The sequence below is a fragment of the Passer domesticus genome, chromosome 6, assembly GCF_036417665.1.
Source record: "Passer domesticus isolate bPasDom1 chromosome 6, bPasDom1.hap1, whole genome shotgun sequence".
Lineage (NCBI taxonomy): Eukaryota > Metazoa > Chordata > Aves > Passeriformes > Passeridae > Passer > Passer domesticus.
Window position 1 is genome coordinate 32,496,828 of NC_087479.1, and position 27,937 is coordinate 32,524,764.

At 44.5% G+C, this 27,937-nt stretch overlaps 1 protein-coding gene and 1 long non-coding RNA gene across 11 annotated transcripts in view; both read right to left on the bottom strand.

Annotated features, from left to right (window-relative positions):
- Positions 1-1,212: 1,212 nt before the first annotated feature.
- On the bottom strand, positions 1,213-4,869 carry LOC135303038 (uncharacterized). The gene is made up of 3 exons (XR_010364577.1): positions 4,587-4,869; positions 3,701-3,772; positions 1,213-1,265 (listed from the first exon to the last, which is right to left on the bottom strand). It is a non-coding gene; the product is annotated as an uncharacterized LOC135303038 (long non-coding RNA).
- Positions 4,870-12,119: 7,250 nt separating this feature from the next.
- The window catches only part of BMF (Bcl2 modifying factor), a 33,298-nt gene continuing 17,480 nt past the window's right edge, over positions 12,120-27,937 (bottom strand). For 8 of the 10 annotated variants that reach the window (XM_064424211.1, XM_064424209.1, XM_064424214.1 and 5 more), the window contains 2 exons: positions 27,335-27,432; positions 12,120-12,652 (listed from right to left, as the gene is read on the bottom strand). In XM_064424211.1, coding sequence (XP_064280281.1) covers positions 12,628-12,652; positions 27,335-27,432 — 123 coding nt within the window. In that variant the 3' untranslated portion in view covers positions 12,120-12,627. Of the gene's footprint in view, positions 12,653-21,262; positions 27,433-27,937 lie in introns of those variants that run through there. The other 2 variants (XR_010364572.1, XM_064424213.1) reach the window with 1 other exon arrangement.

Genomic DNA, 27,937 nt, shown 5'->3' on the forward strand with positions numbered 1-27,937 from the left:
GATTGCACAGTGGAACATGTTCCAGAATCAGGAGGGAACTCAACCCTAAATCTTTTGATTCCTTTTGCAGCTGGAAACATGTCACAGCAGGATCCACTGCAGGTCCTAGTGCTGGAAAACAATGGAGATAAATGGTACAAGAAGGCTTTTCTCATATAAAAACCACACTTTTTTCTTTTCTAACATGAAATTGTTTTCACACAGGCCTCTCCCTAACACTAGAAGGACTGTGACAGGCTGAGGAATGAGTAGATGTGGCATGTGACATGAAGGTGCTGATGGAAGAGATGTTGATCTAAATTATACTTCACTTTAAGGCTGCATGACCCTTTTTCTTACCCTTTGACTGGACTTTCTGAATGCTTCCGACACAGATTTCCATACTTGAACCGCAATATTTCAGACACTGCAACTGTAAAACTCAGTGAGGAGCAGCCTGAGAGCTTGACTCCCTCACCTTGAACCTCCTTGGATGTGGTCAGGGCGTAGCCAGCCACAGATGTGTGAAAGACAGCATTTGCTTGCTCACTCATTTGCTTTCAACCTCCACCCCCCATAGCCATTGAAATGTTGCTTTTGGCAAGAACTGGGGCACAGGGGAGGGACAATTACCACGAGCACTCATTGTTTGCAGAATGTTTTTCTTAATGCCTTAGAAAAAAAGAGAAAAGGGTCAGGTTGAAAGGTCAGCCGACCTTTTTGTTTTCTTTGGAATGAGAGATTCAAACTCTTCAGAAAATGTTTTATTAGCTCTTCTGAATTTCACTTTCCGCAGAGGTTTTCTCTCCAGGCGATGTTTAGAGGCACCAGCAAGGAGTGCCCACGCTCATCAAGCTGAAGGTGATTTAAGGAGAAGGACAAGATCTGCGCTTTAGGTAATGGAAAGCAATTCTTCGCTACAAGTTTTGTTATGAAAGAAAAAACCCGCTTGCTTGCTGAGGAAGGAGGAGCTTGGAGAGCGAGCAAAGGGCTGCGGAGTCGGTTTTACATTAGCCCTGGTCCGCATTCAGTGGAAACTCCTCCGTTTGATTCAAGCACCAGCTAGTCAGTCACACCGGGGGCATTCGCAGCCTCCCGCACAGACCCAATGTCTGTGCCCGCGCAAGGGGCATTGCAGCATTGCAGCATTGCAGCATTGCAGCATTGCAGCCCCCGGAGCGGGGTGGCAGCCGAGGGCACGGTCGTGTCCTGGGAAGGAGGCACAACAGCGGGCTGGCATTGAGTGCAGCGGTGCTCCGGCTCTGCCTGCGTGACCCCTTTTCTCCCTGTGGAAATACACAGAAAATGAGATTCCTCTCCTTTGTGAAAGGCTTTCAAACCTGATGACAAAAGGCAGTATTCAGAGCTGGGAACTATTATTGTTCTTCTCTGGGGGCATTCAGTCCAGGACAGGTTGGAGATTCAGCAGTAAATGAGGATAAGAAAATGCCATTTACCATAGCATATATGTGAAATAAAGACTTAATTATCTTAATTTTGGTAACTTTTCTTACCACCTTATATTTGGCGAAGCGTATTTCTGAGGTAATCCAGGTAGTTCTATTCATGCTAATGGCTCTCACAAAGGCTGATTTCTACTTTTTCATTTTCAGAGCTGCAGTCATTGAGATATAAAAGACATGGGCACCAAAAAGAGATGTTCCTGAAATTAGGGTCATCAGAATAGTGTGGGGCCCTCAGGGATGGAGTTCAGACCACCATCTTCTCACCATGGATATATGAATGAGAGTGGTTTAGCATACAGCCTCTCTTGATCAGCAGACACTGACAAAGTTTGAGTTTTGCATTCATACTTCTCAAACTGCTTCACAGCAGGAGCAGGCATCACTTCCCCCTCCACCTATACTGCAGCACACAAGTGCCAAGCCTACCTGATGGATTGCTACCAGGTTTACAGCTGATTGTGGGGATGTGAGTTGCAAACACAGGCATGTCTGTGCATGGCAATGAGCAGCCCCATGTCAGAGATCCAAGAAGCAGGTCTAAATAGACCAGGGTAACACTGGGTGCAGAAAGTAGCTCAGCTCTTGGAAGCAGAAGAGCTGTGCCAGCAGGGCATCCATGCTGGAGGTAGCCCAGATGATAAACCTGCTACCTGAGGTTGCTCATCCAACGTGTCTGCCAGGCTTCCAAGCTTCAAGGCAATGGTTCTTTGGGTTTGGGAGAGAGCTCAGGGGCTGCAACACCACAGCTCATGAAGCAACACAGACACCTTTTCTTTGGAGGTGGGAACAGAGAGAATAGGTACCTTCCTATTTACACCTCCTTCCCTCCTTCATCAGTGTGTCTGGGTGACAATTTTGTCTAGCTCAGGAAGAGCAGTGGCTCCCTATGCATTTCAGCCAACCCCCAGAGCAAGCCATCATTAGGGCCTTACATCCTCAGCAGACCTCCTGCCTCTGGAGTCAACCCCCAGCTCAGAAGACAAGCCCAGATACATCTTCTCTCCACAGAAGCAATTCTTGCTACCTCACCCAGAACAGCGCTGCCCTGCTGTGTTGCTGAGCAGTGCCACCAGGCCCTTTTCCCCACGGGTACCAGACTCCCTGGGTGCTGCACAGGACAGGGATGGTGCAGGCTCATCCCCTGCAGTTTCACCAGACAGGCATTTTGGTCAGTTGCCAGGGTCTGGGATGGCAGTTTGATCCTGCAGAATAAAGCCATGGATTACAGATTGGAGCAGCGTGAGTTTCAGAGATAGGCACCCTACATGAATGTGAGCTACAAAAACAGAGCCCTGACCCTCTCCTCAGGCAGGGTAACCAACGCCCTGGCAGCCCAGCGAGCGGGCGGGCTCTGTTACCTAATCTCCAGCTGTGGGCTCCGCGCCGTGCCAAGTCTCCTTTGGCTCTGTCTAGTAATAATCGTTTCTGGAGTCCCGCCAGGGCCTCCTGCCAGTTCCAGTCACACTCTACTAATGCGAGAGGCAGAGTTTATTAATTCATCGCCAAGGCCCATTGTCTGGGACACTGCCTGGCTGTTTATTTACTCCAATATGGTCTGTATTTACTCAGACAGAGCAAGCGAGGGGACTTTGTTTAACTTTGCAAGACCTTCTGCTGGAGGAGACATGTGACCTTATGCAGAACTTCAGATAAATGTGCAGAGCTCGGGAAGGACCTTTTATTTTTTTTCCAAGTGTGGCCTCAAATAACACCGGTAGCCAGTATTGACAAACTGTAGCAAAGTGTAATAAAGGAAAGGAAAACATAATAGAGTTCTCATTTGAAATACATTTGTGAGTGTTTTGAAGATAAAAGCAGAAAAACAAGCGTGTACCTTAGGACTGAGGCCACGAGATAGGGATTTGCAGCAAAGGGAAAGGGCTTTGCCTACAGAAAGGGACAAGTCAAGACATGTTAACCTGAGGCCACCCTCCCCTTTCCACTGGCCTCCAGCAGCGTGAGGCTGCAACTGGAGGTGAGAAGAGCCTCCTGCTGAGGACATGTAATGGCACCCGATGGCAGCGTGCTGGCTGTCATACCGAGGGGCACACAAGAGGACCAATTGTAAAGCCCATTAAAGCTTTGTCAGTCAGGAGAGTATTTTTTCCAGGTAATCCTCCTGTACTGGCATAACCCGTGGGGTGAATTTCTCTTGGAATAAACGTGTCTTCTGATAATGCACTTGATACTGACGATGTTTTCTTCAGCAATAAAACCTGTTTAAGGAACTTTTGTATTCTTGTTCTTGCTCTTACCTTCACACTGTTCTCAGTTGCACCTTCATTTGTTGTGAAATTGTGCTGTGAACCAAATCTTTGCAAGAATCTCTATTTGGGAATGAAGAAAAAAAAAAGCTAAACAAACTTTCTCCCCATAATATACTATATTTGCAGTCTTGGCTGAAACACCTTCATGTACTCGCATACTGGGCCAACTCAGTCCAGGAAAAGGCTACTGTATTCCTTTAATTCCCTGCTTTATTCAATGTGGTAGGAATTGTGCATGCATGTATGTGCATATACAAACATACAACTACTTACATGCATGCGTGTATTTATAGAGACAATCCCCCTGGGAGTGGGGGTAGGGAAAAATACGGCCATCTGAACAGTGCATGCTCTAGTCTGGCTTGTTTTAAGTCAGATCCTCAATGCTATTGTAACATGGTTTTGTATTTAATTTCCTGTGTTTGTAACTCAAGCCAACTTCCAGTGTTGCTTGTATGAGTGTTTGTTTGGGTTTCTCTGAGGGCCTTTCTTTTGTTGGAAAGTGTGAGGATTTTAACATAGCTGTTAACACCGCACTAAAAAGCCCGATCTTGTTTTCATTGGGGCAGCAGCTAAATCACCCTCGTGCTGCAGCGGGAGCGGTGCTGGTTTCGTGTCCAGCATCAGCATCCCCACACACCGGCCCTGCTCTGCCAGGGCACACGGTACAGCCCTCCCCGGGAAGGTTCCACTCCCTCTGCACCGCTGTGAAAGGTCCGAGTGTCTTCAGCAGCAGCCCAAGCTGTGACCGACACAGCAGGTGGATTTAGTTCCTGCATCTCCAGTTTTCTTGTCTTTGGTGGACATGCCCCCACCTTTGCAGGGGGATGAGCAGCACACACTGCACTGGCTACCCCATGCCACTGCTTCATACCTTTGTGCAAACCAAGTAAATGTGCCCAGTTGTAAAGCCAGCATGGGAAAGCCCAAAGCGCTTCTCCCTTTGGCCTTGCCAGCGAGGCCTCTCTGGGCATGAGCAAGGGCACTGCCTCCTCCCGGCTGCCTCAGGCTGCCCCTCAGCGCGCTGCACTCTTTATGCAGGGACGAGGGACCTCAGGGCACTGATGGCACCACGCGTCCGAAACCATGTTCGCTGGGGGTGATGGTGTTTATGTGGCCAGCTGACCATGGCACTGTTTCCTTTCGGGGGTGCGATGCCTGGGCCCTCTCCCTGCCGTGCCACTTGCGGCCCAGCCTGGCTGCGGCATGGCCGCCCCTTCTGCCTCTGCCAGCGGGGCCGCTTGCACTGCTCGTTTGCCCTGCCAGCCCGGGCTGCTCCTCCTCCTCCACAGGCAGCGCGGCCTCTCAAGTGCACGCAGTGGCTGACACCGTTTGTTTACTGGAGAAGCTTTGCAATGGAGTGTGAGGAGAGGGATACAACCTCAGGGTACCACAGGTAGGGTAGTGCCACTGCCGGGCGGAGCTGATGGGTGGGCTCTGTCTCTGTGCAAACCTTCCCTGGGTTTTCCTTTCCACTGGGAATTGGCAGCCTCCATGGTGGAAGGAGCAAGGTGCAGTAGAAGTTCAGGATGCTCTGGTCCTCTGATTACTATTGTGAGGGCCATGTTATTCTTCTGGGAGCTGCATTCTCCCAGAATGCCTAGAAGTGAGAGGATCAGCTCTTGGGAAGTGGGTACTGGGCTGGGCAGAGCCCAGCATTTCTCTGCCATAGCACACCATCACTGTCACTCGTCCCAAGGACTCATACTAACACCTGCTGGTTCAATTTTAAGAAGAGTGGCCTGGTGTTTTTCGTGAGGGGTTCCCATCTGTAAGTTCTATATCAGCCCACTTCAGTCCAGATTAGTGAATTTTCCATGCTTTTGGGGGCTGGTATTCCCCAGTGGTTTATTTGGAGTAGCATGTGAATGCTAGAGGATGTGTAATCTTATGTTGACCATTGGGCCTCATTTGTGTATTTTTTTAGTTAATTTTTAAACACTGACCTAGAGCTCTGTATCCATTTTAAAATAATCCAAATTATAAATAAACAGACTGCCTAGCATGGGCTTGGAATAATAAATCAGGAGAAAAACAATTAAACACAACAGAAAAAAAATTGGTCTTGAGAGAAAACAGACATTGAAAGAAGAAAAGGCACACCAATATATATTCTAGAGGGAGAAGGAGAAGTAATACAAGACTGAAAGAAAAAAAAGGTAAAGAAACTTCATGTGCTTAAAAACTTCTAAAAAAAAGAAGGATTGAATTCAAGCAATTAATAATGCAGCATTAGCACAAACATCTCTGTTAGGCTTAATTACAATAGATTCATCTTAATGAAAAGTCAATCCTCTAAGCAGCTCTTAATATTCACCTTCACTGCTGGTACCTGCTAACTGAGCCTGTAGCTGTATCGCATCAAAGATTAGACACAGCTGAGCTTCCCCCTCCCCAGGGGAGGCAGCCTGGCCATGGGGCAGGAGACAGCCTGGGGGCAAGGGGACCCCAGCAGCCGTGATGAGGAACAGGGGGCTTGTTGCCCTCCTGTGAAAGTAGCCCAGGCTGTTTGCTGCAGATGGGGGAAGGACAAAACAAGCGTGGCTTTTCACTTGGCCAGCTGATCTTTATCACCTCTGAGTTTGGTGACACAGGCAATGGTATTTGGTTCTCACTTGAGGAAGCGTGTTTGGCAGTGCAGTGGGTGGGAGCCGTTCGCTGGCACTGTGGCCCATTCACTCATGGGCCTGAACTGCCATACCTGTTCACAGTCTGTTTATTCATATCATATTTCTGGCAGCAGCCAACATTTCTTTTTCCAGAAGATGCAAGAAATCTTCTATAGTGATCTGTCCTGGAGAATACAGCTTCTCTGTTACCAATAGCAAGAGTTTATGTTTTTCATATCACATCTCTAATTTAATGTTGCAAGTCAATGTTCTTGCACAGGACCATTTAGCTTCATTTACTCACTCTTGGACACAGTTATGTGGCAGTAAGTCTGCTGATTAATTTCATACTGTATCTGAAAAATGAAGGCAGTGCTTAGGTGGCCCAGCATACCACTGGACCAGCAGTGGAGTGGTGAAAATGGACTGCCACCACAGCACTAAAGGGAGTTAAGTCACCTCCATTCCTCCTGAGGCACAGACACTCACTGCAAATGTGCAGACACAATGCCAAACTCTGGGCATTTTGCCAGACCAGTAGGGTCAGAAAGCACAGGGCATCCCTTGTGTGCCCACCAGGACTGGCATTCCCAAAGCAGCCATCAAGCTCCATATAAAAGAGCACAGAGGACTCACTTCTCTTGAGCAAGGCATGCTTGGTGTGCACTGCTGCTGCAGTAAGACCAGAAGGGGGCCTGGTGGCTGTATTGGTCTGTAATCCATTCATTTAAGAATCCTGTGATTTAAATGGCCACAGCACTGTTTGTGCCTTCACTTTTCTATCTCTTCCCCTTTTCCAGGCAAAAAGTCTGGTACCTCCAGTTGCCCTAAGCCTCAAGGACCAGTCCAACTTTCGAGAGACCGTGGTATCTCCAGCACACCCTGCCCCAAACCTCCAGGCTTGTGTCACAGGATGGTTTAAATGTTCACAGAGCACACACTGAATACAGCACATAGTGTGCAGACCTTCCCCAGCACCTTAAAACAAGTGACAGCACAATATGTAGACCTTGGTGACAGTAGTGAATGTCACCAGCATTTCCCCACCTTGGCTCCACTACACTGCAGAAGAAGCTCTGAGCTGGGCTCAGGCAGAAGGAGAAGGTCCAGAACCTGTTTCCAAAAGTTTGTAGTTTGTCCTGTGAATCACAGAGCCTTTCTGTACACTGGTGCCACAGCTTACGTGAGCATGTTCCTCACTTCCTGACTCATTTTCCTAACCTTCCTGCAGGGGCCAGAGGGTTTACCTGACCCAGGCTCATCTCTGTAGCTTCCACTGGCAGCACCTCTGACCCTTCCCTCTGCAGTCAGAGGTTTTCCTGTCTTTCTGTGAAAGAGCAACTTGCTCTCCCAGCTGTGGCTAAGCAAGCCAACATCCCAGGGAGTTTTCAGCTGTAAGATCTGCCAGGAATATACACTATTTCAAGGAATATACACTATTGTGTCCTAGGTCACACCTGACAGGGATGTGAAACAGAAAGGCCACAGGGGTTTGCCCATACCCTGGGTATTCCATGAGACACCACCTCCCTCCTCCACCCACGCTTCTGCAAGCAAGAGAATTCCCAGTGGGATGAAGATGGGTGTCTCCTGGTCCTCATCCTCTTCATGCACAATGCAGGTGGTGTTTCGGGCTGGGTTTTCAGCACCCCATCAGTTATAAATTGCTGGGAACTAGAAGGCTTCTCTGGATGACAGAAACTAAGCCAAAGTGACAAAGCTTCAATTTAAGTATTCCAGACAAAACCCTTACATTAGATGGGATGAACCATGAGTTAAACACCATTTGTAAAGCACTTTGGGACCCTTCCTGCATTTCAGTGACCTGCACGCTGTAGCCACCTTTCCCAAATATTTAACCAACAGGCCTGACAGGAGCAAACATCCAAAGATTTGCTCATGTGATGCCTGCAGTTGTGAGGCTACCAAAGCACTTGGCAGCCTGAAGGGCAAACAAAAGGGACAAATGGCGAGTGCAGTGCATTTGTGGTTGCTTCCTTCTGGAAAGCAGTGACCTGCCTGTCTCAGCACATGCAGCATCTTGGAGCATAATATCACAAAGCATGAATGGCAGTGATTTGCATCAAGGGTTTCCACCACGATATCCACAGGGATATTTATGTTTGACTAAATAAACACCACCATATATTTGATGCATCTAGCACTAAGTAATTCCAAAGGGAGGCTGGAAGCAAAGATTCTCAGGCACCTGAGAGGATGCCAACACTGCAACATAAAGGCAAGGCCAGAGAGTTTGTAGCTCTGCAAGAGCTAGCTTTAATTACCTATCTCAGGTGCTGATAATGCAGCACAGATTAGCTACTCAAATATTTAGTTTTCTTGGGCCAGTTTTCCATCCAAGGCTGAGTCTCACATCACTATGGGTAGACTGCAAGTTCTGACAGACCCTGCCTAAACAAACTCCACCACTGTCCTGGGACAGAAGGGCTGTTCAGTCTTTGACTTCTCAATCAATGATTGGAAGCTGGTATGTGAACAAGTACAAAGCAATCCAAAATTCCCACCACGCCACCAAGCTCTTCCCCTTTTTTCTTGAGTATGCTCCACAGGAACTTTTGGTGAAGTTTCATGAAAAGCAACCACAGGCAGGCTGCCCTTTCCATCCTTGGCCTTGTGGAACATTTGATGTCCACACCTCTGGCATGATGTACGTGATGCCTTCCATGGATACTCCTGTCTGGCCAGCACGTTGTTTGCAGATGGATGTGCAAGCTGAGGGCTGTGGAACCAGGACCAGCTGGCTGAATGGATTGCTGAAGCTACTCTTGCACAAGGACCAGGGGGTTTTGGGTGGCAAAGGCAGAGGGTGAAGCCCTGCAGTGGGCCAGCTGGGGCAGAAAAAACTGTAGTTTCAGCAATCACAGACCAAACCAGAGTAATAAATAACTACTATAAAGGGTTGAACTGAGGACTCCACGTACCTGTAATGTGGTAATGTTTTGAAATGAACGGCCTCTGGAAGCACTCAGTAAACAGGTCAAAAGGTTTGGTGACTTCACATATTGGAGAGATAAAAACTACACACTGCAGAATGAAGAGGAGCCAAATTCCATTCTTTGCTGACATCCAACCAGGCAAACATGGCAGCACAAGCTCCATGCTCACAAGGATTAAAAACGAGGTTTTTCGCCACAGCTTCCAGGCACCTGCTATCTCTTTGTTATCTTCTTAGAGGAAAGGATCAGGGCTTATTTTTCTGTCTTTCCAGCTACCTTTGCTAGGGATCCAACTGACTTAGTTTTCTAGCACAGACAGCAAGAAGCAGTTATTTGCTGGGTCAGCTTTAGATCCCTGGCTTCTCTATGAATCTCTCACTGGGCTACTTCTATTCTCAAAGAGCCTTCTAAATAACATATACAGTTTCAAGCCAAAAGGGAATTATGCTGTCCAGGCAGCTGTGGTTTATTTGTGTCAAGGTGGGGGCACTAATGTGTATTTGGCCATTCAGAATCACAATTCTTTCAACGTCTTCTAAATCTCAGCTTCATCATTCCTACAGAAACAGTGTCTGGTAACTATTCCAACAGTTTAACTATTAAGTTGCTGGAAATGCTTTCTTCTTTCTCTGCCTTTCTGTATGCACTTTTTTCTCCCTTCAGGTTAAAAAAACACACACTCACAATTTCCTGTCCAAGCATCAATATGATAAAACTTACCATATGCATGTTAAATGATGTTAAAAAGTTGGGTGCAAAATTATATCTTTCAAAAGGTGATATTTTTATGCTGCTATCATTTCTCCCACTAATATTTCCTTCTGTTCTCTAAATGTTCTTTCCTTAAAGCTTTCATTTTGTGGCCCTGCCAAACTGTCTATATTTTCTTAAATTCTCATTTCCTCTGGCACACATTTCTTGCTTATAGTTACAGTAACTTAAAAAAAAAAAAGACAGAAAAAAGATTTTGCACAGAGCCCAATTTCCAGTATGTAATCTTCTTTCTCAATATTGCTTCACCACCCTTTTTATTCTCATGTTTCTGATTGCTGCAAACTTACCTTTTAGGTTTGGAAACTATTAATTCACTTCATTTTCAGAGCTGTTCGAAAAGAACTAAGCAAGAAGCATCCTGGTCTGATGCCTTTTTATAAATTTCTGCTTGCTGTGCAAAGGCTGAATTTGTCCTTTGTTCTTGCTGGTTACTTGGGTGCTGCATGTGCTGTATCTCTTTCCTCTTACACCTCACTCAATTTTTCACAGCACCAGGGGTTTTCTGTTACTTGGTCTCCCCCTTCCTTCCCCCCTCCCCACTATGAACTGGGGAGTAGCTGTGTGTCTTAACAACATCTAAGGCTAATTCCTGCAGTGGAAACTCAGCTTTCTGGGATTCAGTGAACCAGGTTAGATGGAAAGATGTTTTGTAATGCAGGATTGCTTTGGGCTGTATGAGCATTCCCTGCATACATAGGAAGTGGCAGTAAAACAGTATTAGGAAAAAAGCAGTGAAAGTACTACTCCTTTCCTATGGAGCATTAGCACCATGAATGAGGTGAATAACCAAATATTTAATTTACAATATTACTAGGAGCAGCAATTTCCTCCAAGATGCTTTCTAGAGTATTCTGATTTGTCACAATACTATGGAGAAATAAGTATTTTTCAGTCATTCTTTACAGAGATAAAGTGAGTCATCAAGATGTTGTTGCCCAGACTTTCAAAACAAGTTCGTATTTTGTGTATTGAGTTCCCTGTTTGCTTACCATAATTGCAGACTTAATCACAGTAGGGATACCCCCGTATACAGGGGTAGCATAGTCAGGGACACTCCCTTTTCCCCGAAAACACTGCATCACTGCTGGTGGTGAGGTGAGGAAGGACCTCAGCATCCAGCTCCCTCAGGCCTCACGGAAGACTTACATGGCTTTCACTAATCTACGGCCAGGATTTGCAGAAGACTTTGCTTGTATCAGTCTCTTTCAACATGCAGGAAAAAATGTGATGAGTTGATGTTATTTTCCTAGGAAGAGTAAGAGGAAGAACATAACAAAAGCAGCTGCAGCAAACCAAGACTACCTGTGACAAAGCAGAGAGCAGAGGACAGCCTTTAAGGGAAGCAGGGAGATGAGCAACAGGAGAAACAGGAGATCATTATTTTTCACTTCATCTAAAATTGTAAGTCTCCCCCTCCTTTAAAACATCAGGAAGTCTGGCATCCACTACACACTTCTTTCAGCCAAGGCAGCTTTCCCTCCCTGATACAGTTTTGCAAGGTAAAAGAGCAGGTGACAAGAGGCTATTACATGCCTTAGTCAAAATGAGACCTTGCTGCCCCTTGGAAAACAAAGGGTGCAAGGACAACACTTTGCTCCTGGTATCTTTTATACACCACGGCTTTTTGTATCAACCAAAGCATCAGAGCTGCTGGCTTTGAGCTGGTGTGTTTTCGCTCCTGGTGGGAGGAGTGCTGTTCATGAAGCCTACTCTGCGATTGTTTACGTTCTGTCAGAAAGCTGCTTCTGTCAGGAAAGTCTCTCCCCATCAGCCATCTCAAGTATCTTCAGTAAGCTTTTCTAATCAAGAAATTTAGGAAACAAGCCCAAAAGCCAGAGTTACATCACACTGCTCTACCTAAAAGCAAAGAATATCTGTTTTTGTCTCTATTTCAATACCTTTTGCCCTGGTGATGAAGGAGCTGATCCTGTTTTCAATTTTACACACACTTATCTTGCTGACTTGAACTGTTGCAGAGAGAAGGAGATGCTAAGCTCTGAGCTGGGAATTATTTAACAATAGCATCTCCTTTTGGAGACAGAGCAGGAAATCCCTTTAGGGTTGGGTTAGAAAAAGGTGGTAAAACATAAAGAGAAAGCAAATACAGCCAGCAAAACCCCCTAAGGTGAATCTTCCTTGGCTGCAAGCCTACAGCACAAAGTTGTGCTTTGATGAAATCTATTGCTTTATGAGCAGGGTACCCTTAAATGTTTTTGAGTCAAACATCCTCAAGCCATTTTCCTCTAACTTTGTGATGTGATATTTCTATGTAGATTCAATACATTGCAAAGAAAGGCCAGCATCCCAGGGATGTGAGAGGTTTGTGAGAGCACTTGCAAGCAGATCTTAGGAGATACCACCAATCCTCAGGGATCTGAGGATTGCTCTCCTGGGCAGAAGTGCTTTGGTGGCTCTTGCAGGATGACCTGTAGTGGGTATTCAGAACTCTCCTTGAGAAGACCAGGCTTCTGGTGTATTCTTGATGGGGAGTGAAAGCTTTTGATAACTCTATAGGAACTTGGCGTCTGTGCATTTTTCTCCCTCTCTGGATAAAGTCTTGGCAGCCACTCGAAGTCTATTTTAAACAAAGCCAGTGATTTCTGGAGAGATAGAAAACACATGAAGGGCACAGTGAAAAACAAGCAGAAAATCTGACTGCAGGACAGTGGGAAACAAAAGTGATAAAGAACACTGCTTCCTCCTTCTCCTCCTCCTCCTCCTCCTCCTCCTCGTTTGGCGGGGCAAAGCACCTTGCACTACACACCACCACACCAGGGCTTTTCACTGCTCTGCCACCATGGGTCCTACTCAAAACTCAAGAGCTTTTCTCTGCTGAGCTCCCCTCCCCTTGATGATGACCCATGCTGCCCCACCTTTGTGCCCAGCACCCAGGTGGTGTTGGTGACAGGAGGTGGCTGTCACAGCAGAAAATTGGGAGCATGGGACACAAACAGTAATGCAAGGGCCTGATCCATTGCAAAAGCTCTGGTAACCAAAACAAAAATAAGTTATCTACAAAGAATGCAATTATGGTCAAAGCCATACCTCTGACCTAGGGCCAAAATAGTGTTGTTTATAACTGTCAGTATGTAGAGAAATGAACCTGTAATTTATGTATGGTGAAACATTATAATTTTTGATCTAGAAGCCTGCTTTCCTGTTGAAAAGCTTGGTAATTTAGTCTTGGTCACTTGGATCACGTGGGATATCCGTGCAAACCCCTTTAAGCTCAGTTTAAAGCATTACACATGAGCACAGTGTGCCCAGTGGGCCCAGTGACCTGCCTGGGCTGCGTCCCTCCTGCCCCTGGGAGGAAGGGATGCCCAGAGCTGTGCCCTGGGAGCTCCAGCAGGCCAATAGCACACACAGGCAACTAATATGGCCTCACATCTTTCTTTAAGTCCTGCCTACACGGTCCATATGATCAACTGCTTCCCATATGCACACAAGGCTGCTGTTACATGCTGGGTAGTCTCTGTTTGCACGGTAACCTCTCTGGGACAGGGAGGCTATCTTTGCTTTGTTTTGGAAGGCACCCAACTTGCTCTCAAGCATTCAACAGGCAGTCAAGAAATGATTCAGATGGAGAAGCAGAAACATGACTTGCCTGGGCTTGACAACATTTCTTTATCAGTTCTCTGTTCAAATCACATTAGGCTGGCAAGGACCGAAAGAAGTGACTGTCTGGAGACTGTTTGGTAGCCCCCAAAAGCTGTTGCTGTTTTGTTATTTTGGTAAAATACTTTCAGGAGATGTCCACAATAAAAAAAATACTATCACATCTGCTACCAGTTGGTGTCCTTAGAAGCCATCTCAAAAGACAGATCAAGGACTGAATAAGCATGAAAACTTTGGAGAGAGGTTTAGATGAAGGGTAAGATATATTAGGTTTTGCAACACTATAACCTACCACAAATTTAAAAATTGTGAGTCACTCAAAAAAAAAAATCAAAACAAAACCAAAACACTAAAAACAAGACTAGAGAATGTTTAAAAAAATACTATTTTGGTTTTGTTCTGTCTTTTCATTTCCAATTCAACCTGCCCACTCCTGGGTCTTGTCTGTTTACCAACATTGCCAGTACTCCAAAATGTCTTGCAAGGGAGACAGCTTTGTTGAAAATTGAACATCAGAAATCCTGCTGCTATTCTTGGCTCTGGGAGTAGATTGTGGTCTGGTGGTTACAAGCATCATGGCCAGCTGAAACACACCCATGTTTGGGTCATCTGTAAGACATGAACCATGGATGTCTGGTTGCAAGAGCATGAATTTCCAACTTAAGGGCGAATGAATCAGATGCTAACACAGAAGTAGGAACAAGGTCAAATTGCTTCATGAAGTTCTTTTGCAGAAGGGTGACAACACGAATTGTAGAAGGCCCTAATTTGGGATTTCCTTTCAAAAGGATATGTAGCAAGTAGCTGAGATGCAGTTCTGTGAAACAGAGAGCTGAGTCCCATTCCAAGCTTTGCTCAAAGTATTCTCAAGTCTCTCTGTTAAGTGGACCATTAACCCTCCAAAGCCTTACTGTGGGGCTGGAAATGCTGAAAGACACCAGGTGCAGGAACTGAAACTACAGCTGACAAGGCCCTGCCTAGGCCGATGTCTTTTAACAACTTTTTCCTCCTGGACTGTCAGGAGGTAAAACTGTATAATCAGCATAGAAATTCCAGCAGCAAGGCACAAAACCACATTCTATGTGACAGCTGACAACGCCAGCATAGCACAAAGAAGTCTGTGATTGAGCTGCCTGTACAGTGTTTGACTGAAGATAAACAGAAGTCTTGGAACTTCCCACTGACATTTCCACTCACCATGAATTTTTTTTTAAATGGTATCAAAAAGGTAGGGCACCTTTGCTTATGTGCTTTAAGGGCACAGGTTCTAAAATGAGCAAATGATGACCCATTTTTGAATCCACTTAGGGCATGCTTTTACTCTAGATAGAGCACACATTCCTCTACCTCCTCTGGTAACATACAGAAAAGTGTTGAACCTTTCAGTACAGCCAATTAATCACTAGTTGGCAAGATGAAGAAGTGCTCTGGACAAGTACCAAGTCGAAAAAAGAAAAAAAAAAAAAAGAGACATTAGAGACCATATCTTATCTCAGACAAAGAAGTGCAATGCACAGAAGTAATGTCCCATTATAGAACTGTGTCTATTCTGAGATTAACAAAATGCACTACCCTGTTTTCCACCATAATGAGCACGGAGAAGCATAAAAGGCTGTTAACATCTTAACTTTGAATTCTGCAGCCCCAGCTCTTAGTTGTCTCCATCAGCTCCACCGCCCTGAGCCAGGTGCCTGAGCTGCCCCTCAGGCAATGTAGGAAGCAGCAGATGTCTAAGAGCAGAGAACATCCACTGGTACCCACAGCAGGGAGACAGCTGGGAGAGCCATTGAGGCATAGAGTTCATGAGAAGAGTGTCAATAAAACACTTCTCTCCAGATTTTGAATACCTCACAAGGTATTCAAAACCTTGGTATTCAGAACCTCTCTCAACCTGGTTCAAAAATTGAACCCTCAAATTCAACTGATTGTAAACAGAAACACAGATTTTACAGTCACACCATGCTTTTGCTAGCCCTAAGATGGTTGCATTCACTCTCTTTTCCCACTCTTTGGACTCCAAAATATCTGTGATATTTTATAGATGTGACAGAAGGAGCTTAGAGCTCATCCTTGCATATGTTGGGCCCTCCTGGGAACAGAGAGCACCAGGCTCAGATCCTCTCTGGCATTAGACAGTAACTCTGGGTGAGAGTTCAAATGAGAGTTATTGGTTGACAGCAGAGGAAGGATCACTCTCCTCTGCATCTTTTGTGAACCTTGTTTTGGTGGCACTCTCTGAAACAGGCTGCCACAAAAGCTATCTCAAATGAGAGAGCCAGGAAAGCACCAGCTTGGTAGATCACACAGGACTGTGGCATGAGATTGGTCCTGAGATGTTCAGTGCCTCCAGCAGAATTTTAGGATGGTGGGGAATGTGAAAACCCCTTCCAGGGTTAGGCAGCAGCTGGATGAGATTGTGGGGTTGGACTTTGGTTTCAAAAGGGATAGGTAAGCACCAATACACCTTGCCTGGTTCTGATTTTGTGCCTTATGTTACAAGAGAACTTAACACCCAGGAGCAATAATCCATTTGCCCACCTTCCATCATTATCTGTTTTATCTACTCTGATATAGTGTCAAATTGGTTGACTGACTCCACACACCTTTAACTAAAGATCACAGCAGAGTGGAATGTTCGCAATTACAGGCCACATCTACCATGTTAAGCAGAGTTCAGCTGTAGGTGTGGCCTGGGGTAACTCCTTCTCCAGCAAAGGAAACTTCCCCTGGCCAACCTCACAGGCAGCTGGTACAAAGCTGGATATTCTGCTTTGGCTTTCCTTTTGCAAAGGGCAAGCAAACTACTGCAGCAGGAGTGAGGAGGGGACTGGTTCTGTTTCTCTGGATAAGGAAGGATACTTTACCTGAATGAAAAGTGCCTAGTTCAGATGGAGGCATAAAGACCACATAACATGACATAAGCACATCAGCTCCAAATAACAGCTTACATCAACAAACATTACTTTTTCTGATAAATCCCTGACTGATTAAGTATTTGTTCGTGTTTGGGCACAACTTGAAGCACCGTTTGGATTCCCATGTTATCAGCTCCCAAGAACCATGACTCACAATCATGCGGGGAAGGAAGTGAAGGGGAAATGCTTTACTACATCCAACACTGCAGGAATGAATGTCATGTTGTTGTTACTATTGTAACCCCAGGCAGGGATATTGCCATGCAGGGACACAGCCAGGCTGCCAGACCAGCAGTACTTGGGTGGTGCAGCCACGTTTCTGTTCCCAGGTGAGCTGCTCCCTACACATACCAAATCATCCTACTGGAGCCTCCGTCCTGAATCCCACAGGCTGCCAGCCCCACTGAGGGGGGCAGTGCCAGCAAGCAGAGGAGTTATGCACCTCAGAAAACCTAAAGAATATCCTGGGTTATATGTCTTGTCCACTTTCCCACCCTCACTGAAGTCTTTGGTGGTCCCAGGCAGAAAGACTGAGTGCAGCAGTGAAAGGGCCGGGTAGCAACACTAACTGAGCCTTGCTATGCCACACCATGCTGGCTCTAGGATTACAGACTTGCACTGAGGAGAAACACAGAGCTTTGACCAAAAGCTGGCTGCAAGTACATTGAAGTCAGCAGGAGTTTTTGCCAAGGAGTTCAGAGAGCTCTGTGTTAGTTATAGAAATGACTTTGGTAAGGTTTCCTTGCAAAGTGACACAAGGACATACAACTAGGGTATTGGAATATAATTAAGAGAGAAAGAAGTTAGGATGGATATTGGGAAAAACCTTTTGTCAGTAAGATTTATTAGTAGGTACAGCAGTCTCTCAAGGGAAATAGTAGAGAGCCATTCACTTGGGATATTTAAAATTAGACTAATGAAAGTGCCAGCAAAGATTCCATGGGGAGCATGCTTGTACTGAGGCAAAATGAGCTCTGTGACCCTGTCCTGTCGAAGGAGGGCTTTGTGGAAATGCCTAAGAGACTGGGCAAGCTGGTTGCCAGCTGCAGAGCCCTGAGCCTCCCTGTGTGAAGGGGAGTAGTGTGGAGAGCTCTGGGAAGCTGCTGCCCCAGTAGTGGAAATGTTGGGCAGGGTCACAGGGAAGACTCATTGGAAGACATTGAAATATGTTTTATATTGAGAGCATCTCAACACCTTCTTGCTAAATTATGACAGCAATGTCACTGAGCACACAAAGCTGAGAGCAGTGGCCAATACCCCAGAGGGCTGTGCATCCCTTCAGAAGGGCCTCAGCAGGCTGGAGAGATGGGCAGAGAAGAAACTGCCTGGGATTCAACAAAGGCAAGTGCAGGGTCCTTGGGCCAGCACAGGCTGAGGGCTGAGCTGCTGGGAAGCAGCTCTGGGGAGAAGGACTGGAGGTGCTGATGGACAACAAACTGTCCCTGAGCCAGCAGTGTGTCCTGGTGGCCAAGAAGGACCATGGGATCCTGAGCTGCATTGGGAAGAGCATGGCCAGCAGGTGAAGGGAGGGGATACTCCACTGTGAGTTAGCAGTGCTCCTGACACTTTCCTTCAGATTCTCAAACTGGTCACTCATCACCCTGTTTACTAAGGTCTCCTTAGGAAGAGCCATCCTCCCAAACAGCTCCCTGTTCAGTCGTCATGGCAGTAAGTCTGGTAGCAAAGGTGTCCGAAAATGGGAATTTCTCAGTGGTGTGGGTGACCCTGATGTTCTACACTCACTGCTGGATTGCAGAGAGTCATGGTTCAGGCTGATCATCATAACCAGCCCTGAAATGTAAACATAAGTCCCATTCTCCTGCTTGTGCCCTCAGCGTTTCACATTGAGTTGCTGTGTTCCAATACCATAGTGGACTGCTACAACAAATCATATACGGTAATTTTAAAAGAGTGGTGATGTAAAATGATTGAAACAACCAATTAATTTACATATTCCATTAATCTTTCCTAGCTATTTATTTCTGTTGAAATTTTTTCAAAAACTTGCAGTGTTGAAAGAAGTCAAGCCTCATTGTCCTCTTACTAAGAGCTAACTGTCTGCATGAAAACAAAGTTTCATGACTGCTGCTGTCGTGATTTGAGCAGCAGACGTAAACAGGGTCATCTCCAGCCATAGTGGGTGGATGTTTAGTTTATAGCACTGAGGTTAAGAGTGAAAGCGTGTGACTAAGAGTAGAAAACAGAGGAGTCTTTGTATACATCAAGAGCCCTGAGGCAAAACACAGAGAAGGAGAATGCTGACACAGACTTTAATGGAGAAAGAAAAGAGTCCATTATGAACGTTACAGAGAACATAATTCATTTAAGAGAAATCAAGATTTAAAGGACTTATAGAGGGCAATATGAATACTGATGTCAGTGTGTCACGCCTGGTGGTTTGTTGTCAGGCTCTCTAGCTGTGTTAGGGCACCATGCATCATGTCAGGTGGAAGGCAACCCACTATCAGAAATTATTGTCACCTCCTTTATAGATTCCTGTTGGAAACAGGTTTCTTTCAGTTCAAGCCTCTTGACAGAAACCAGTAATATGAATAATGAAAGAACTGTAGCTCTTGCATTTTAACACCAACCTCCCAACGCTGTCAAAAGCTTTCAGGACACTTTTTCCTCCCCAAACCCCATCTCTTCATAACCAGAAACAGGAGGCAGTGGGGTGAAAACAAAATAAGGAAATGGGGCTGTATCATGTCTGAATTACTCAAGTATGAGAGCACAAGGAGAAAGCTGGTTAGTAGAGCTGCTTCCAAGGCTGCATATACCAAGGACAAGCACATTTACTGCACCATAAAACAATGTTATGAGTGCTTGAAAAATATTCCCCAATCAATACACTATAGTGGCTTCTAAACTTCAGCAGCCAGAGTCATGAAAATAGAGTGCTTTGTGCAGTAGCTTGCGCAACCAAAGAACTTTCTTGTCCTCAGAGTGCTTTATTATTTTTAACGAGACAGGCTGAGCACTTCTTGATAAACATTTTTTCCTTGAAGCAGTAATCCTACTTAAACTTTTTACCTTGTCCCTACAGCATGCAGCTAGGAAGTTAATAACAGAACTCATTTTCCTTTAAAGTGCTAGTCATGTTAGTACAGAAAGTGAGGGACATGTGATTGTCATGAAAGGGGCCATGGCTGGAAACTTGCCCTGTTAGTATGCAGGCTTAGTACTTTAAGAAGTTTTCCAAAGCACATTTTCTAGGATATCAAATGTCTTTCAAACTAACAATAAAATAAAAATAATTTAAGAAGTATTAATGTGCAATCGGAATGTTCCAGCTTGTACTATTTGGTCCTGATGCCTAACCCTGAATATGTTTCCATGCACCCTGAGTCTACTTTGCCACAGGCAAGTAATGGCCAGTAGGTCATGACAGAGCCAAACCAAAGAGTCAAGAGTAATTTAGCAGGTCTCAGAGGAAGGGAGGCTGATCATACACCCGCATGCTTGCCTTTGCTTTGAGCAAGGTGCAGTGCATGCTGCTGCTTTGGCAAATGCTTCTGGGGTAGCATTACAAACCATTCATTTTTAAAAGCCATTCTTCTCTTTGATACAAGAATTATTAAAGCTTCTAAGAGTGAGAGTTTAATTAACAGTGAGAATTTAACCACATGAAAATGAGGAAACTCTGAGCAAACCCACCCATCGAAGTCCATCTCATGTCTGTCCCTCGTATCAGTGTGTTACAACAGGCTCTTTCACGGTCACATGAGGCTGACCAGGGGACACACTTCTCACTAGATCTAATACAATGAAAAGAAAAACTGTCTTTTTCCCCCTGTGGTCTTAGATGCACATGTGGCTTTTCATACCACACACATCATGTGTTCTTGGAATGAAAGGCCCTTTTGTAACACGCAGACACCAGTCAAGGCAACTTAACATCGGGTAGGATTGTTAACTTGGTCCCTAAGCCTCCCAGGCACACTGCAGCAGTATTGCACTGGAGAAACAATGGGGTTGAAGGAATTTGACCAGCTATATTACAAATAATTCACAATATGCATATCATTATTGCTGCTCCACCCAGGTTAGCTACCTTTACTTAGTGGAGGTAGTTTTTCCTAATAGGAACAGAGGAAAACTTGAAGACAGGCCTGATGATTGCTGTGCTTGGGATGGCCAAGACATTCACAAGCCTGTGTTTGAGGGAGTCATTACCACCCTACAAGCACTCTCACCTTCCTCTGCTGCCTCAGAAGACCAGTGAGAACCATATTTCCTTAACAGGATTATCTAGCAATGAGTCTTTATGCTTAAGGCCTCTGTGCCTTTGAATGTACCTTTGTAGGCAGTAGGTAAGTGGTCATCAATCAAAGATTGTGTTTTGCAAATTTGGAGGATGTACCTCATGTATCTTCCTGATTTGAAGTGGGTTAACTGTGCAGTTCCAAGCAGCAGCAGTTCTCTGTCCAAGCATGGAAATATATCTTCTTGAAAGACTATTTTATAAATCAAATCATGCCCAAGGAAAGCAGACCAATCTCAAAAGCAGATCTTGTCCTTGCTGCAGAGCCTGATATTAGGGTGCACATTAAATGACCTACCGGATATTTTCAAGGTTGAACAACCCAAATAGTATCACTGATTTAGGTAACTCCAGAATAGGTCAGCTGTGTAAATGCCCTTCATCCCTTAAAAAAATAAATCAAGGAACACAGACAAATTTAACAATTTTATTAAAAATTGTACCAGTTATTAGAAAAAAAAATCCAAGTATTAAAGTATTAAAAAGCACCAAAGAAGAAAGCACAAAGCAAATATACTGCACAGATACAAAAAAGGAGCTCTGCCCAGTCACCATTGGTACAGGCAGGAGTCCTGGAGGCACACAACCAGGATAAACAAAATGCTACATTCTCACTGGGTCTCAGTCCATGGCAAAGAAGGTGTGTGCACTTCAGGACTAATCCAGACAGAAATCTCACAGGAGAGCATCAGGTTTACTTCTGCAGCAGGACAGTATCATATTCTGGTGAAAATCAGAAGTCATGGGGAAACCCTCCACTGAGAGGAAATTTATTAAGTACATTGCAAATTCTAGCTCATCTTACCCTTTTTGTTTTCCAGATGAAGGACTCTGAAAAACTTTGTTGGTTTTTTTTTTAATTTCCCACTGAAGAACAGTCATGCAGAAATCAGGGGAGAAGGAGGGGAAGAAAATGTGAATCCACATTTCACAGTATTCTTACCAGTGAATTTCACCTAGAAACATGGGAGACTGTACTACATACCAAGGAAGAGAACACAAGAGAGCCACGATTATTTTAACCAAAAAAACCCCAACATTTACATACCAAACTCAAATTTAGTGGCAGGATTTTCAAATGCACCCAGTAGAAACAGACATACATATCCTGGATTGTTTTAAAATTTCCCTTTTACAAGCCTAACTTCTGACATGCATTTAAGGACATACTGACAATGTTGTCCTTCCATCACACCAATCCCTCCTCCTTTTGTCACCAAATACTCCTTTGAGGAGTACAGACTATTTGAGCATAGATGGTCTCATCTAAAACTGAGTTGAGGAATCTGTGATGATGCTCTCCTGGAGCCATGTCCACAAATTGGGGAGACTCCTTTAGATTTAAGAATAACTTTATACATGCAAAATTTCCATAACAGATTTTAAAAACAGTTTAACAATCTACCCTTCCCACCCCTCTGTTCCCCAAAGGCAGCAAAAAGTCTGAAGACAGAACTGAAACATGGCTTTAAAAAACAGCCCACAGACATTAGGTTTCGCTTCCCAGAAACCAACTTCCAGCATGGGATTCGCAGGAAGAGACCCTCCTTTCTGTGGCTAAGGGGGAAGGTGAGGCACATGGAAGAAAGAAGGGGTAAGGGGTGACAGACTGCATTCAGTTCAAGAACACACACATTCACACACATACACACACACACACACGCACACACACACAATTACATTCCAGTGCATTTGATGTGTTTGGTCTTTTCTGCTTTTCCTGGTGGAGAAGAGCTGAGCTGTGTAACACCTGTGTGAACACATGCAAACCAAAGAAACAGAGACCACTGAAGTCTTTAGGAACTGTAAAAGATTGTCCTAGAATCTTTTATCAATTCCTTGAGGTATTTCTTCTTGCTAAAACAATCAAAGGCAACAGGTAGGCAAATGATCACAAATGCCAGTTTGAAAGATAGACTCTTTTGAAGGACATTATTAAAACCTTTGTTGTCAAATTATGCTAATACTCAACAGTGCTCGGTTCATGGGCAGACCTCCCATTAATATGAACCAGCATTCCATTATTTTATTTATGATCCCACAGTAAATACTGCTGGTAAAACAAGGCAAGACCTCCACAAATTTGCATTCTTGTTTGATTCTAGCACATACACGGAGTGCTTTCCCTATTTTTCCCTTTAAAAATACCCTCAATATCACACCATTCAGCATGTCACAGTCTCACCATTCCCACAGCTTCAGCAGAGATATGGGTCAGGACCAGCAGTAGAAGGGTGGAATTCATTGAACAGTTGCTAGGGTCACATTGTAATAACTGCCTCAAGTAATTTTGCTTTTTCTTTAAAAAAAAAAAAAAAAAAAAAAAAAAAAAAAAAAAAAAGAAACAAAACCAATAAACCAGTCTTCCTAGTCTACTAATGGTCAGGATCTGCTGTTTCCCAGAAGAGTGCCAAGTGCCACACCAAATGAAGTTCCACCTTGGGTACAGGTCTGGTGACTGCTATGGAGCAACTCCAGGACTGTAGTAACTTCACATACACACATTGCCTATACCTTTAATCCAGGCTTGAGGGGACAAAATAAACAGCCAGTAGAAAGAAAGAAAGATGTCTTTGCAATCACACTTCCTATGCCAAGGAAGACTGAGTTCCTCACCTCTGTTTCTTTGCTGACACACAGCTCCAAAACAAAGGCTGACAAGGAAGTTTCTTTCAGGACTCCTCAAACAAGAGTTCAGCCAACAAATATTTAGTAACAACCTATTTAAACTGAAATATGTGATCAGTTATGCAGGAATTCAATGCTACCAGGGATCATCAGCACCTTGAGAAAAGGCTGCAGCTGTATACAGATCCAGCAGCAGCACTTTCCATGCAATTTCATCCTCTCCTGCCTTTTTTTGTATCCTATTTGCAGCAGTTTGCAGCTATCCCTGGGCAGTCACTTTGTGATTACTGGCTCAGCTTTCAAGAATTGCAGGAAACAAAAGTAAAGCTAACTATTCCCTACTAGCACCAGGCTTGCTGGATCCTAGGATGGGCAGGTTACAAGATAATCAAAAGAGTAGGAAGCTGGGAAGGGATAGGAAGAACTCCATCCCTCAAGTAAGGACAGTTGAGTTCTGAAGCCATTTTGGAGATCTGGAGAAGGCAAGTAAGATATTTAAAGGCTGCTGGCACCATCAGCAGCAGCTCAAGGTTTTCTTAAGAGCTGCTCATTAAAAACAGGAATTTGTTTTATGAGAAAGATCCAACTCTTCTTTCTAAATTGTTAGACTCTAGTTTTACAGCACAGAGAGAAAGCGTCCCATTCTTTACACCAGAACAAACTCATATCTAAAAACCTGAGCATAATCCTTCAGCACAGGATTTAAACCATGTTCTTTGAAACCATTTCTCAAAAAAAATCGACAAATGTCACTGGCAACGCTGCAGTATCTACTCTGCAGGGAAGATCTCCCCAGCAGGTGTTCAAGGGGCCTTACAAACACAGAATGGGTGACACATACCTGAGTGCTGTGCATGTGTTTGTTGATGAATGTGTGAAACCTTCCCACTACTTCCCCAAGTAGGTGAGACTTTAAGTATGAAGTAGTTGCTTTTCCCTAAGCGAATAACCAGCCTGCCCCTCCAAATCTACGTGAAGCAAAGTAAGACTTTGGGGTTGACAGAGCATATTTCCTTTCTCTGAGATACGCAGATATGGAATATAATTAAAATATATTATCAGTGGTTGTAAATCTCTGGCACCAGTAACCAACACACATATTGCAGGAAGTCGGCCTTTGTCTAGCATTAGCTCTATGTCTCCAATGAAGTATTGTTGTTCAAGGAGGTTTTGAGACCCTGGCATGACCAATTTTGATAAGTCTGTTGTTGCAGTGGGAAATACGGACTGGCAAAGATGTGTCTTTCCCTGAGCCAAATGACTTTACTGAGGCCAGCAGCCTGACTGAGGAACCATTTCAGGTACTTGTTTCTCCATGTTAAGAAGACTCTTGTCCTAGATAAATTGGTCGGGTCTTAACACTAAAAGTGGCAGTACCAGACTTATCTTTCCAGCTTATGCATCCAGAGAACAGGCCTTACTGGCCTGTTTGGCCATCAAGTCAAGGCAGAGGGAAGGGGAAAGCTCACAATGATTTTTAAATGTCAGAAGCAGTTGCTGAATTTTTCATAGTTTGCAGGGCTGTTATGATGTAACATTGACTGTTCTTGATAAAAGGGTCCTGGCAAAGAGAGGCAAATGCAAGCATCACATCCATGGCATGTCACATGGGGAGGCATCATTGCTGCCTTGCTTCCTGAGCCTCCACACTTCCACTTCTGCCTCTTAAAAAGCTTCTTATTTAAGAGTCTTCTCCTTAACATTTGGCTTCTCAGGAGTCCCCAGCTCAATCTGTGCTTGCACTACACCTCAGTCTTTCCCCACCATTTAAGTCCTCTTTCTCCAATGACCAGCATTTACATCAAGCAGACTGTGCAAAGCAAAGTATGGAAAGCCTTGTCTCTGCCAGCATGGGCAGAGAGCAGCTTCCATCCTGCTGCAGCAGTCAGCTATCACTTAGATCACTCTGGGTAACTCTGTAGTGCACATGCTTAAAGGAACAACACAAAACCAAAACCAATTCCCCTTCCTAAAACAAACCTCCCACCCTCCCTCTCCATAAAACCCACCCCCAAAAATATTACTTGAGATTCATTTATATGAATTAACCATCATGGACAAACATATTACTCTAGCTCTAGCTAGAAAAACAACACAAAAGGAGAGAAAAAAAAGCTTTTCTCACATAAACTCTCTCCTTATGTTAGAAGAGAGTGACTGTGAATATATGAGGGTGAAAAAGGCTTGGGAACCTCTTTCAGGGAGCTAAAGTACATCTTGCCACAGTAGAGGCTGGATGAAAAAGAGAATGGGGCTGAGAGAAAGCAAGAAGGTCCAAATTTAACTCTGTACAGCAAACTGTTACCAGACACTACAGTGCAATGATGAGATTACACAAATACCAGAGAAAGCAGGAATTAGAGACAAATATGCAAAGAGGAGTGGAGAAGGAAAGCATATGTGCAAGTAAACGACTCTTCCGTACAGTAATGAATATTTTTCAGAGTGGATCAAGAGCAGAAGAATTTCTCAACACCTGGAGCTGGACATTTCTAACACAACTGAAGAACAATTCTCTGGACAGCTCTTCCTCAACCTGGTTGTATCATTTGAGACCTACAAAAAGGTGCAGTGGCAATATGGAAATTTTCAGAAAAAAATAATAAGGTCTGTATTGCTTCTCTGTTCATGTTTTACCCTAGCTGTCACTGGGTCTGTGAACTAAGTATATTTAAGGCTACAGAGAAGCTGCCATCAATATTTAAGGCTACTTCCTTTTGGTAGGGTAGTTTCCCTGTGCTGGTCCAATAGTGTCAGCCATATGGACAAACTTCTGAGTGCATACAAACTGATAGAAGATCTCCCTTGAAATAACATTACTGCTGCTAGTCAGTATATGCTTACAGCAGCCTCCAAACACTACACACTAGAGTAATGGACAGACTGCTTGTACAGTGTACATATCAGACTAGATGCTAATTAATTTCCCTGTCAAATCCTGAAGCAAAATTATCAGATGCCTGGGATCTAAGCCTTCGTGACCAACCACATTATGTAGTAAGAGAAAAGAAAACCAAAATAAAATAAACATCCATCATAAAACTACTAAAAACATATACATTAGCATTGTAGAAGGATGACACTTGTGCCATATTCCATGAATTCTGGCTTCCTGCTGGCTCATGGGCACTGAGAACACTGAACTGAAGGCAGGCAGCGGCAGAAGCTAACAGCCACCAGCACCCCCAAGGAGGTTTCTTTTTCAGACCCTTCTACTGATTTATTTTTTAATTGATAGCAATGACAAAGAACAACTTCTTGTGAGAGAGCTGCAAGTGGTGCCCAATGGAATGGCTGAAGAGGTCAGATTTCTTTGTGGTTTTCTCTCACACAGGGTGCAATGAAATGAACAGTAACCAATGAATAAAACAAGTAACTTGATGGAACCAAGATACTTGAATGCTTTTCTTTGCTAAAAATGTGGAGGAATTGAGCATCTCTGCTCTAAAAGATACCCCAAGTATGTTTAGTCATCAATCCCAGGCATCACTTTCAACTAGCAGCCAAAATGACACTCCTGCACTCTACCATCCACTACTACCCAGGGCAGAGGAAGCCTTCAGTCTAATACCTGCCTCCCTTGCACAGAGGTCACCGGTGCGGGGAGCCAGCAGCAAGCTTTACCAAACACACCCACATTCTGGCTTTCCTTCAACAGTGTTGGACAAGAGCTCCCCGCCTCACGAGGCAGGCAGCAGCAAAGAAGAGTCCGTAAAAACACCCAAACTTGAAGACGAGGATCAGAAAGTCAGTCCTCACATCCGGCCGGCGGTGTGCAATGTCTCGCCCCCGAACCAGTGTTTGTTCAGTGCTCCCTGCAGACTGGATGTGGCCTGAAACAGGCGGGCGAAGCTCACCTCTGCCCAGTGTGGTTCCTGTTCACCTCCGTGTTTAAGGCCAAGTTGTGTAGGAAGAGAAAGAGCTGCCACCACACTTGATTTCTGTTCTGCTGATGCTGTAGAGAAGAACAGTTAAAGCAAGGTTATTTATATTTCTAAAATTGCAACATACCACTTCTCTTTTCCAATAACAACTCAGTTACACTTTTCAAGAGCAGACACTTTAATCCCATCAGCATAACAAGGGGGTGCAGCAAGGGATGAGGGGAGAGAGGGAAATGATAAGTTCTCCAGAAATAATTGTAGCTCTAACATTACAAAAAGAAAAGAGCAGACCCTTTATGCATTGTGCACAAGAGGATTAAACTTTTTTTTTTGCTTGTAGGATTTCGCAGAGTTTAGCCAAGTGCTGTTTTTAATCAGATTGGCTTCTGAGCCTTTCAAAAGCCCCAGCTGCATGAACAAACAACCTTTTTTTTTTTTTAAAAAAAAAAAGCCCCCCTTCACCCCGAAAGTAAAAAAAAGAAAAAATATAACTGGTGATCCATCTGTAAGTGATTTGACACCGTGAAGGTCAAAGGGTTAATCTTCAATTTAAACCACACTGCTGAGACAGCAAAA